General features: G+C 41.7%; 1 protein-coding gene across 4 annotated transcripts; it reads left to right on the forward strand.

Moving 5' to 3' along the window:
- The first annotated feature begins 91 nt into the window (after positions 1 to 91).
- LOC311252480 (DENN domain-containing protein 2A-like) lies at positions 92 to 11,696 on the forward strand. Of its 4 annotated transcripts, none has more exons than XM_084345670.1 (20): positions 901 to 1,159; positions 2,159 to 2,230; positions 3,476 to 4,582; positions 4,666 to 4,757; positions 5,153 to 5,247; positions 5,328 to 5,534; positions 5,639 to 5,732; positions 5,850 to 5,900; positions 5,994 to 6,196; positions 6,670 to 6,779; positions 7,037 to 7,106; positions 7,758 to 7,835; positions 7,934 to 8,074; positions 8,370 to 8,518; positions 9,147 to 9,324; positions 9,434 to 9,475; positions 10,379 to 10,487; positions 10,602 to 10,865; positions 10,944 to 11,030; positions 11,133 to 11,696. In XM_084345670.1, exons 1-20 carry the CDS (start codon positions 1,128 to 1,130, stop codon positions 11,162 to 11,164), a joined length of 3,213 nt encoding a protein of 1,070 aa, XP_084201796.1. In that variant the 5' UTR covers positions 901 to 1,127; the 3' UTR covers positions 11,165 to 11,696. The 4 variants fall into 4 exon arrangements, with proteins under 4 accessions (XP_084201795.1, XP_084201796.1, XP_084201797.1 ...); XM_084345671.1 differs by having other exon boundaries at positions 5,856 to 5,900; XM_084345669.1 differs by lacking the exon at positions 901 to 1,159 and adding an exon at positions 92 to 137 and having other exon boundaries at positions 10,602 to 11,030.
- The last annotated feature ends 1,691 nt before the right edge of the window (positions 11,697 to 13,387 follow it).

A 13,387-nucleotide genomic window follows, 5' to 3' on the forward strand; every position in this document is an offset into this window, starting at 1 on the left:
TTGTTGGGTAGAGCCAAGCTGTCATTGGCTACAGGCAGATTTGTACATAGTTTAAAATCTGCACACTACACTTGTATTAAAGGCAGTGACACTGCAGCGAGGATCCAGCTCTGAACTTGGTCAGCACTTGAATTCTGGTGAGTCTTATCTATATATAATATACAGATTGTTTGTTTAAGATATTTAGACAGTATGTGTGGTTAAACTGTATGTTTGTGCTAGTGCGCTGCACATTTAAAACTGGACATTGGTCCAAATTTTCATTGTGATTAAAGTTAAAGGTGCAATATGTCACTTTTAATCAACTTTCAATACCATGAAGTCTATTTATTTAAAAAATAAATTTTGATTTTGATGAAGAAAGCAGCCTTGGAAGTGGATTAAATAGAGAACAACGGTAAAGAAAAAAATAAAATACATGACATGTACATGTCTAGGTTAAAAATTGTACTTAAAACTATTTAACTGTATGTGTTCTCTAATGATTTATATAAAAAGTGTCTCTGAAATTTAAGGATTTTCCGTTGTTTTTTGGGTACAACAAGTTTAGAAGCCTCTTGTCATTTCCTTGCTTGTATTTTGCATATATCATTGGGACTCTCATTGTCATTAATGTATGGAGGTGAATATACACCGCAGGGCGAGGAGGGTGGGCTGACGTGCTACAGCTGCATGAGCAACTGTAGCTCGGGAACAGTTGTGATGTGAACTCCAACGAATGTCAGATTTGGAGGGAAATAATGTAATAGAATGACGTCTGTCCCATGTGTCAGTGCTTACCCTTCATAATGTCAGTTGTGAGGGAGTCAACCAGCAGATAGAGACACATGTAAAGAGAGAGAGAGAGAGAAGAGAGGGAGGGAGGAAGTCATATTCAGGCTGTGTGTGGGCAGAGAAAGAGTGAATGAAAGTTGGAGATTGGAGACAGGGAGAGAGGAGTGTACAGCAGTTTGAGGTGAGACCCTTATGTCTCGCTCAATTATACATCTGACGACTTAATCGAGATAGAAAACCTACCGCAGAGTGTTTTACCTGGACATACGGCACACCACATTGGGGTGGTTCTGAGGTTATACCAATGGATACTCATATAGCAACATCGGCTCCATCATGTTCCTGTTTCACTAATGAACACATGGAAACTGTACGACAGAAGGAGGTAAGAAACAGATCTAATTTGATGTGTTTGAGAGACAAAATGTGGTCTTAACAAACTGTGTTGTCTCATATTTTCATTGACTTGTTTATGTTTCAAGTGTACAAACATTCAGTGTTGGAGAAGCAATCTAAAGTTATATCTTTTCCGCTTAGTCACCTGTGAAAATTAACTCGAGAGGGGAGAAAATAAGATGTGATGTATTTATTTGGTAAAAACATATTTGGAAAATCAACTTTTTCCTAAAAGCAACCTCTTGCATAAGAGAAAACTGCCACAACATATGCTTCTTCTTTTATAGGGCTGCTCTTAATGGTTCCTTATCTTTATCACACAGTAGATAGGCATCTGGATGCCTTGTTTCCCAGCTAATCAGCCATAGCCTGCGTCTTTAAGAGCTGTATGCAGTCCCTCTGCTCAAGCTACCCTGTCATTTTGACTACATATCAACTAAACAAATGGTGACAACAGCCTCAGAGCTGGGAAATGACCAAGCTCTATCTTAGAGGCCAGTGAACTTTGAAACACTGGCCTTTTAGAGATGTGAAAGTATGTGAGTCAAGAAGAGGAGAGCAGAGCATTTTGGTCGCTCTGAGGGCCAAAGGTTGGACTCCTGCAGCAGAATAAGAAGCATACACCAATACAGGAAAGGAAAGAAAAGGCCGAGGCGAGTGATTCAATCACGCAAGAGCTCCCTAATGACTGTTGAAATGTTGGTTTGTGTGATGAACTGCTTGAGGGAGTTGCACCGAGTCCCTGGCTGTCATGTTTTTCCTTGAGTCTGCCCAGCTGTCCTGTAAATACTGTACATTACCAGCTGTGAATGAATGGTCACATTGCATAAGCCTTAACAAGTCTGTTGATCTCTAATATGAAAAAACTCTTTCAGTTTCATTGAAAAGAGCCAAGCCAGACAGGATGCAAATAAAAATCTAAACATTGAAACTCAAAGAAATGCTTATAGATTTATTGGCTGAATATGCTTTCCTCTTAATCTTTTAGGTGTACAGTGATCATGGAGGCCACTAAGAGAATGCCAACCAGGCCGGACTGTATCTACTCCACTATCAACAGGTTTGTATCAAATTGAACATTTACACTGTAGAAAATGAACATTTTTCCTCAGTTCCTCTTGAGCTTGAGAAATACAGTAAGTAAAGCAGTTTAGGTTGCCCTTTTGTCATCACATCCATTAAGGAAAAGTCACAACAGGTCTTTCAACTTTGGGCTTCCCATTTCCTCCCGTTTATTTATTAAATCATAACGGTTTGATGAATTGGGCAGCGGTCCAAGTATGTGTTTATTTAGCGAGGCTGATGAGAAGAAGATGCTCGGTCATAGGGTTGTCCTCTGGCATTTACTCACAGGCTGAATTTTCCCACTGTTGCCAGAAAAAGACTAAGTGTCCCCTAACTGGTAGTCACAGAGACTGTACTGGGAAGTTTGGGAAAGTCTGGAGGCAGTCAGAGCCTTTTGTTGACATGAGTAGTCCAGTATAATTATTAAAAAGATGTATTTCACTGAGAAATTCTGTAAGAAGTGGTTCCCAACCTTTTGTGTCTTTACCCCTATAGGCCTGTCAAATGAACCCAAGAAACTACCACCAAATGTGTGCATTTCAACTGATTTTAAAGTCGATGTTATTATTTTATATACTAAGGCCTATATAAAAGCATTTATTGCACTTTTTTGTACAAAATAAGGTTGGTTTGGTCAAGTTTGTGTTTTGTAAACTACTTCTAGGCCACCAGTTGCACTGGCAGACATATTTAATGATTTTTAGCTATGCTATGTCAAAGTTTAACCATTTTTTGCTAAGAAGGCCCAGCTTCTTCAACTGCTGATTCATTAGCATCCTTTTTAGCTTCAGCCATTTATTCTTGAGCTAAATCCATTAGGCTACATTTAGCTAATTATTTTTTACTGTTTATCCAGTAGCCAACTCTTAGCTAAAGCTATCTGTTTCAAACATCCGTCCATTAGCCTACTTTTAGCAATTACTCTTTGTCAGTTAATGGTTTCAACTGCTTAGCCATTACTTTCAGCTAGCGTCAACTGTATTGTCGATGTCGTACTTACGTGCTAACTGTTTTGAGTGTTAATATATACAGTAACTTTCAGCTAACTATTTCAACTAAGCTATCTAGTTTTATAGTTTTAGCTAACTATTTCAGCTGCTTGCTTGCTAACTAGCTTAAGCTCTCTCAGCGGCAACAAGTGTTGTCCAGGACTCCAACACACAATACATTCATACGTTCAAATACGTTCATTTGCAACTTTGTAAAACTCAGAAAACATGTTTTTTCCTTTTGTGCTTAGACTGAAGAACGGCTGTCTTGGTGAGCTAAGTGGTTTCCATATTGCTTCAGTGGAAAACAAGGGAACTGTGCAAGGAAAAGAGGGGGCACCAAAACTCCCCTTCGCCCCATTAGACAACCTGAGTGACCAGAGGGAAGAATTACTCATCATGGCTCACAGGAAGTCTACTTTTGATCCTCACAGCAATGAGAATAATCTCTTGGTAGGCCACAAACTCTCAAGATCCAATGGAGGCAAAATCAAGGATAAGATTTCTCTGTGGGAGGGGAAAGAGCCTCCTCATTCACCCATTACCTCAGGTTCTTTGGGCCAATGCACCAGCATAAAAAGGACCGAATCTTTGACGAAAAGCAACGATGAGCAGAGTACAGAGACTTCCAGGAGAGTATCCAATAAGGAAAAGCAAAATCTTGGGAAAGAGAACGGGGCTTCAAGGCCTTGTTCACCTGCTGAAACTGGGAAACAGCAAAGAGGGACACTCAAGAGCAGCAAGCCCAGTGAAAACCGAAAAGGAGAGGATTCCAGTAGAGTTGTCCACAAGGAAGAGCAAGATCACGAGAAAGAGAATGTAGAAAAGCTTGGGGATTCAAGGCCTTGTTCACCTACGTCGACAGTGCAGCAGCAGGTGGGGACGCTGAGGAAAAGCAGTGACAGGAGGCCAGCCGAACAAACCAGCCAGGAGAAGAGAGCTGTATTTACTCTTTTCAAAAAGCTGGAGGCTATGGGGGAGAATCATGGGAAAACTCCAACAGAACTCGGAAACTACTTCAGCCCACCAAGCAGGGACAAACGGACAGAGGTGACGAAGAAAGAATGTGAAGTCACGAGTCAGGCTAGTGCACTGAAATCCTCTGGAGCCAGAGAAGGAAAGCAGGACCAGGAGAATGTGTACACAGAACCAGGAGAACCCCCCATCAACCCAGTCCCCAAACCCCAACGTACCTTCCAGCATCCAGCTACCGCCTTTGTCGGGAAGAGTCAGAAGCAGGGGAGAGGGCAGAGGAACCTCCCACCACTGCCCTCCAACCCTACGAAAACATCCTCGAAACCTCCCTCTGGTGTCTACGGAAGATCGAGGGGTGAGAGAGTCAGAGACAACATCAACAGGTATGGAGAGAACAAACATATCGTGTTTTGTTTTTTATGGCTATAGTCACAGTTTGACCTGATGTTTCTCTTCATGGTGACAGGAAGTCCTTTGAGTTTGAAGACCTCGCAGGGTCAACCAGCCCGCTCTTGTCTCGCTCACTGTCTCAGGAACATCACTATGAAGACATCCTCGGTCAGTCACCTCTATTATCCTTCACTGATTTACATTTTTAAAGAAATAGTTTGAAATTCGGCAAGAGATAGATGAGAACATCAACACCTATCTCGTAAATATAAAGCTACAGCCAGCAGCCAGTTAGTTTAGCTTAGCATAAAGACTGGAAACAAGGGGAAACAGCTAGCCTAGCTCTATCCAAAGATAAAAATTCTGTTCATCCTCTTATGTTTCACTGGCTACTCATTATCAAACTGATTCATGTGTGGTATTGATCTTCTCATCTAACCCTAACCCTACAAACTGGAATGGAAACTGGAATCCCATGTTGTTTGAAAAATAAGACCTCTTAGTTTTGCCTATAAATGCCTATGAACATGTGTTGAACATTGCCATCTTTGCTCTCCCTGCAGATTCATCCAAAGAGAACCCATATGAGGACATCGAGTTGGATAGTCAGTGCTCCCAGCAGTCTTTGCCCTCCTCTCCTGGCGCCGATAGTACTAAGGTTCCCACAGTATAAGCCAAGCATAATACTTCACGTTTATGTTTGAAGTATTTCGAAAATTGATTAAATTCTGTCTACAGACTTCAAGGCCCGGCTTCTTCAGGCAGAATTCAGCCAGGAGCTTCAAGCTGCTGGACCTGCGGCGAACCAACCAGTCGACCCACAGCACCAGCAGCGGTGTTTCATCTCCACCCCAGCTCAGCCCTCCCTCCACTCCCACCGGGCCTGAAAACACTTCCTGGATGCCCGGGGATCTCTACAGCCGCACCTGCCGCAGGATACCAACGGTGTGGGCTTATTTTAGAGCTGTATAGGTAGAAGGTCACATCCTTGAGGACAGAAATCATGCTGTAGTATTTCTTCACACTGAGTCAGAGCTTTGTTCCAACAGGTTGTACTAAGAATCAACAGCATCTTTGAGGCTCGGATCGGGAAGAAACGTCTACGGAGGATCTATCATTACGCTGAGACAAGCTCAGGGAGAGGTGATCATGTTTAAATGATGATTATCCAGAGGAAATTAAACTTTATTCTATGCATTTTCTTATACCTATAATGTAAAATAGTAGTTTTGGCTAAATAGACATGACTTTTGTTTTCAGTAACAGATGACAACAGTGACTCTGAGAGTGAAGTTGAAGAAAGAGCAAAAGGTAGATTACCACACACAACATCTCCTTTTTGGCTTAACAACTTTTGACATCTTTAATTTATAACCACACTGTACCTTACTTTTTTCCCCCCAGCTCATCGTCAGCGTCTCAGGTCAGTCCAGTCCATACTGAGCCAGCCAGGCCAGGCTCAAGTCCACTACAACGGAACCAAGAGCTCCCGGGAAAAGGACCTCCACCAACGTCAGCTCTTTGAATATTTTCTAGTTGTGTCGCTGCAGAAGTCGAAGGCTGGTGCCCAATATCTGCCAGAGGTGTCGCAGCAGTTCCCCCTGAAGGTCAGGATCTGAGGGGTGCTTCGAGCTTTGCTTGTTTTTTGTGCTCATTTTTTTTAAAGGGGCAATTCACCAATTTTACACATTAAGTTAAGTTTACTCATCAAACAGTATAACATAGAGGGAGCTTCCTAAAGTAGGATCTGTAGGATCCAGTCTTTTATATTTGGACTCTTACTTGGCCTTTGTTGCATCCATTTTGAATCTGTCTCTTGTGAGTTCATAAACTTTATGGAAGTGAAAAATCCCTGATGTCTCAAAATAGAATGCTGCATTTTTTTACCCCGAGACAGAAAAAACATTGAAAACTTTCTAAATATGTGACTGGTCAAACTGCTTTTGTCCACAGGGATGTCCCGATACAAAAAAAGAAAGGTCCTTTGTTGAACATGCATGAAATAGTAATGGGAAATTAAGTTAATGAAAATGCACGAAAGCAGTAAAAAGTGAGTCCCATTGCATCACTGCTTTTACAGCTGGAGCGCAGCTTCAAGTTCATGAGGGAGACGGAGGATCAGCTGAGGATCATTCCTCAGTTCTGTTTCCCTGATGCAAAAGACTGGGAGCCGGTGGAGAGCTACCCGAGGTGAGGGCATAAAAAATAACTTAATGCTGCATAAATTAAAGTTAATTAACGGTCAAAATATCCTCCCCAGAGCTGTTTCTCTCCTTAGCAACTCAACATGTTAAATACTGAAAATGACTGCTGATATGAACAGATGATGTATGGATGGATAAATACCAGTATTACAGTTTGTATGTATATAATTATCCATGTATATACAATCAAAATATGCTAATCACATGTTTATTTGTGTTTTTGTTGTGGGTCATCCCGCATAGTGAGATGTTCGCTTTTGTTTTGACCGGAGAGGATGGGAGCAGGAGGTTTGGATACTGCCGGCGTTTACTGGTAAATAGAAACGAGTCAAATAAATAAGTGCAGCGCTACTGAACAGGAAGTGGCTAAATACCACAATGACGGCTGAGTAAATAAGCGTGCCAAAATAGTCGGCGTGCCTGTGGGAAAACAGTCCATCTCAGAGTCTGGGAGGAAGTGTGTGAGACTGGGAAAGTGTGTGTGTGTGTGTGTGTGCCTTTACATGTTGCTGTCTATGTATTTCTACAGTATGTGTAAGTTTCAGCATTATTGACGTGTATATGAACATTTTTTAATTTCTGAAACGTATATGTTGTCCTCCAAATACTTTAAAGGTGCAATATGTAAGAGTAGAACATAAATTAAACATCATAAAACAAATGAACAAAAACTATAAACAGAATGTGAAGAAATAAGAGTTTTGATGTCATATTAAAGATGTCCGCTAGCCACATGGATAACTGAGCTAACAGCAGCTACATTTAGCAGCAGTTAGCTGTTACTCTGGTGATATGCTGCCCCCTAGAGGTGGCCAATTCTTACATATTGCACCTTTAAAAACCCAGTTGCTAATCCAAAAATACACATAGCTGTTAAACTGAATTTCTCACATTCAGAAAAGGTTAGACATTTGAAACATTTTCATTTGGTAACAACAAATAAACTTTCACCTTTTGTTTTCAGCCAAGTGGCAAAGGCAAACGCCTACCAGAGGTCTACTGTATTGTTAGTCACCTTGGCTGTTTCAACCTGTTCTCCAAGGTAAACCCCAGCTGGTCCCATACGATAATATTATTGACATAAAAGCCATTAAACAAATTTATAGTGTTTGTGGTTGTGCTTATTTGTGTGTACTGTAGGTGCTGGACGAGGTGGAGAGGCGGAGGGCTTTGTCTCCAGCTCTCGTACAGCCTTTTATGAGAGCCATCATGGAGGCTCAGTTTCCAGCCCCGGGCAGAACCATCACTATTAAAACTTTCCTTCCCGGCTCAGGCACTGAGGTCAGTGACACTGGAGGCTATCTGAAGCAAACATTGAAACTGGAGCCTTCGGAAATATTGAAGACTACAGAGCTCGATAAAATAAACCTGTTTTTGAAAATTATGCCCGACTGACTGCTAGAATATCAAGTTAACCCAGCATTTTGGCAGTAATAATCTCAGATTTCGTGATGTGAAACTCATGTAACTGCAGAGTGTGAACATTTTTTGGCATGTTTTCAGTAACGCCCCCCTCATTGCGAGTGCCACGGCCCCTTAGCGAGTGCCTAATGTCTTTTATGCGTTGTATTCCCAGGTGATGGAGCTCTGTCGACCCTCTGACTCCCGCCTGGAGCACGTAGACTTCGAGTGTCTGTTCTCCTGTCTGAGTCTGCGCCTGCTCCTCAGGGTGTTCGGGTCTCTGCTGCTGGAGCGGAGGGTCATCTTCACCGCCGATAAACTCAGGTCGGTCTCTTCAGTGGAGCCTTTATCCTGTAGGGACATACTGAAGTCTGAAGCTCCCCTCCCTCTGTGTGACAGCCCTTAAAAATATGATGTTGCACTGAACATCCTTCCCTCACTGTTTATGTAATTATGGAGCCGGCAGATATTAGGTGCAAGCAGCAGGGATGTTTTCATTATAAATTTATCACAAATGCGGGTGGTCCAGACCCAGATTTTAAAATAAATCTATGGCAGCCCCAGAATTATTCAGGGAACATGCCAGAGAGATATTTTGAGGCCAGTCTGGTGAGTTTTTTCGTGCCGGGGCCAGTTTGTTTGTTCTGCAGGAGAAAGCCAGTGGGAGTCAGAAAGAGCGGTCACACTAGTAGATGACCGGAATGCAAAGTTGAATGACGTAAATGAAGGAAGTATGTGGATATGCTTTCCTCTCTGGGAAATGTTGTTACTTTGGGGAATATTAAAAGTGATTGGATGGTATTTTAGACAACAGCACCCTCATGTGGTGAGAAGGAGTACATTTCTGTATCTTTCTGTCCTTCTCTCCTCCAGAAAGAAAGCAAAAATAAATCGTATAAGCTTCAAACATGCAATTAAAAGCGTCCCGTTGTCCCTGTGTGTTTCCTCTCAGTACTCTCTCCCAGTGCTGCCATGCTGTCGTGGCGCTGCTCTACCCCTTCGTATGGCAGCACACTTACATCCCCGTGCTGCCCACGGCTATGCTCGACATCGTCTGCACTCCGACCCCGTTCATCGTCGGCCTGCTGTCCAGTACCCTGCCTCAGCTCACCGAGCTGCCCCTGGAGGAGGTCAGAGAGGCCTTAATTCATCTATCAAAACATGAAATCATTTAACGCTGTGAACATTATTAATGCAAAAATGTTGTTCATTATCATAACTAAGGTCTTCTATGTGCAGGTTCTGGTTGTGGATCTTGGGAACAATCGATTTCTCAGACAGGTAGGCCTGCGTTCAGTCATGTCTGTGTGTTTTTTGTAGCTCTGCATGATCCGATTGTGGTACATTATCAACCAGCTCATTCTTAAAGGTCCCATATTATACTCGTAACACATGTTTTGGGTGTCTACTTGAAAATGTTTACAGGCTTTAATGTTCTAAACATACTATTTTTCTCATACTTTCCATTCCTTCAGCATCTCTTTAAGAAATCCTCCAGAAATGGGTTAGTCTGGTCTGATTGGTCAGCTCTCACAGGCCTGAGCAGGCACTGCCCGCCATGTTTTTGCATCAGTTCTGTCAATGTTTTTTCATGGCTGAGGGTGCTGACAGTTTCTCAGCTTTTCTCCGTGGATTGAGCGTTTCGATACTTTCAGTATTTATATAGCAGCTACATCTGCTTTCTAATAACACTTTCTATAATATAGGGCCTTTAAAGGGTGACTACACCAATTTTACACATGAAACCAGCCATGAAAAAAGTAGTATAAAGTCTTTTGTGGCTCCAGAGGAAGCAGCATGTACTCTGATAAATTGTCACCAGTGATTTCAATCAGCGGCTTTGTTGCATTGTGGGTAATGCAGGCGACAGGCTTTGAAAAGCAGTCCACTGGTCTAGCACACATATAACCCTGTTGGGTTATGGACAGTTTAAAAAGAAATGATTAAAATCAATCTTTTTTATTCCACATATCCTTGCTAGCGCATACATTACCCGCAATTCAGCCAATATTTTTTATCACATTACATTCAGCTTCCTCTGGAGCCACAAAAGCCTTTATACTACTGTTTTCACATATGCAGTAGTCCTCCCCAAGACCTGTAGACACACTGTAATTTGTAAAGTTGATTGAGTTACCCTTTAACATACCTGCACATGGTTTTAAAATGTTTTGTCACATTCAGTTGGACGATGAAGACTCCATCCTGCCCTCTAAGCTCCAATCAGCCCTGGAGAACGTCCTGGAGAGGAGAAGAGAGCTCGCTAATGAAAGAGGAGGAGACACACCCAGTGGTGAGACATAACAAGAACTGGAACATAAAAGATATTTGATTTTTCAACTTCAGCAGCACCTTGTGGTTGTGTTTGTATGTGTTTGTACAACATTTATCTCTTTATTCTCTCCAGACCAACTCAGCACCGTTGTGTCCGAGGCCTTTGTTCGTTTCTTCGTCGAGCTGGTAGGCCACTATCCACTCTTCATCACCGGAGAACGGGAAGACGGCTACTCTTCCTCTTCCTCCTCCCCGGTCCCCTGCTCCTTTCAGCATGAAGGTTTTCGCAAAGCGATCCTGTCTAAGACCGTCCGCCGCTTCCTGGAGGTCTTCATGGAGACTCAGATGTTTGGCTGGTTCATCCAGGAGAGAGAGCTCCACAGGCAGGCTCTGAGAGGTAAACAGCTGCAGTTAAAAGAGGTTCAGCCTTCGGGAGGTGATCCAATGATTCACGATTCTCTTTTTTTTTCCTCAGGACTGTTTGAAGTCAGGGTGCAGGAGTATTTAGACTCCATCCATGAGAATGAACACCGGAGGGTCAACAGATTTCTCAAAGGCTTGGGTAAGGTTGTTTCTGAGTGATGCTTAGCCAGAATATTTTCAAACAATCTACTGTCGGCTCATTTTCACCTTAAACCCCTCTGTTTCCTTTTCTTTGCTCCAGGAAACAAGATGAAATTTCTTTCCAAGAAATAATCGCACTGTGATGCCTCAAAAAGAGGCAAAAGCTAAAGACAAGGAGCACGGAGAGAAGGAAAGAAGAAAAAGAAATGATTATCTTGAGTGCTTTTTCAGAGACGCTCGTTCATGCCATCCTCATCTGTGCCAGTGTTTATGGCTGAGGGTTTTGCTCAAGGACACGTGATTCTTCAAATTGTTCCCACCAAGGAAAATCCTGCTGTGTTTCACATGAGACTGAAGACTTACAGAATTATCTCTTCATGAGCACAAACAACAAAAAATAAAATAGGTCTCCCGTGCAAAACCTGAGTAAACTAATGTGTGCTGCTCACAGACATACTGTAGTATCATCTGATCCCACAAGGGGGCAGTAGTATGTTTTTTCTGATTACATGATCTTGGCAATGACAGTGGCTGACCAGAAATGACACAGACCTGCTTTCCCGCTCTTTAATGCTTCGGTTTTCTTTTAGTCAGAGCAGTGACAACATCACAAGTGCCTGACTCTTTGACAATTAAATAAACATTCTCTGTTGGCTGTTTTGAAGCGGCGGGTTATTGTCTATTTTTTCCCCCTCGAAACAAATGCCCATAAATCATTGCATTACACGTTAAGAGTTTGGATGTCATTGTTGTAAACTTTGTAAATCACTTTCCTCTGAACCGTCTTCCAGTTTGCGGATCATGGTAAAAACAAAATGTATCCGATGACACCGTGCGCATTTTACAAGATGAGTTTAGTTACACACATGGAAAATACTGAGAGGTAAATCAAAGCCAAGCGAATTGTGTTCACTCAGCATTTGTGTGCCAGTTCTACACAGTGAGTAATCCGCATACCACCCGTTTGCTAACCATTCACTGCTGTGTTTGTGTGTTCGAAGTTATTTGGCCCTTTTACTACAAAGAGCCTCGGTTCAGAGTTGGTGGCAGCTCTTCTATTTCAGTCTCTGAGTCATGGAAACAAAGCAGATCTTTAGCCCACGAAGAGGAAAGCACATCTTTGTCAGCATGAAAACATAACACAGGTGCAGAGCAGAGCATAGTAGTGTATTGTCTGAGGACTAGTGGGCTCAGTTTGTGCGTGCTGAGCAAGCTTAAGGGCCCCCGGAGGCATCGCACAGCACCTAACCTGTCACCTTGTTAGTGGCAAGTTCACACACACCTGCTGGCACAGATGTTTATGCATATACACAGATGCACAAAGTACAGAGTACAAAACAGATACCGGCTTATGCACACACCCACACACAGACATTGTGCATACACACAAACCTATAGGGACACTGCATTGTCGTTACCAGAGGGTACATGGAAAGACTGTGGACTAGCTGGTTCAGAAAAATATTATATATACAAATACATGAAGCTGCTCCTGTAACGCCTGAACACGAAGCAACATGTACTGCGAGCATGTGAAAACTAGTGTGGCTAACTGACTAGCAGGGAGTTTAAAGATCAAACTAGCAATTATGGTTAAATAGTAATCTTTTGTAAAAATTATTTATTTTTATTATTTATCATTTTAATTGTTTATTTGAGGGACAGTGCAAGTAAATGAACATCATTAGCCTAACAGAGAGCCTAAGAGAAATAACAACATTAATATAACATACAGAAATACATTTTACAATACAAAAATAAATAAAAACACATTCAAGCTAATCATTAGTTAGCTAACTGTCAGCTAAATGGATTTTAACCAAAGTAAGGTGGACAATTTAAATAGATGTTAGCTCAATGCTTTGGCTAAGTGTTAGCTGGTGGTTTACTAAACATAATGGATGAAATAAATAGGCCGAGCTAGTCTAGTCCATTTGAAATACCATAGCTAATATTTGATAAATAGTTAAGGTTGCTAAAAGTAATGGATCGAATATTTAGCTAAGGTAATGGATGAACAATTGAAATAGGCTAGTTGTTAGCTAACGGTATTGGCTAAATGGTTAGCTGGAGGTTTGCTAAACGCAGTGGATTTAAATGGATATAGTTGAAATACTTCTAGCTGAAACTATTTGACAAATGGTTAAGATTGCTAACAGTGAAGGATGAAATAGTTAGCTAAAAGTAGCCCGAATGGATAAACAATTGAAATAGATGTGAGCTATTGGCTAAATGATAAGCTGGTGGTTTGCTAAAAGTAATGGATTAAATAAATAGCTAACTAATGCAAGTAGTTATAATATATGAAATAACTCTAGCTAAACTATTTGATAAATGATTAAGATTGCTAAAATG

Source organism: Pagrus pagrus (genome assembly GCF_965226575.1).
Source record: "Pagrus pagrus genome assembly, chromosome: 23".
Taxonomy (NCBI): domain Eukaryota; kingdom Metazoa; phylum Chordata; class Actinopteri; order Spariformes; family Sparidae; genus Pagrus; species Pagrus pagrus.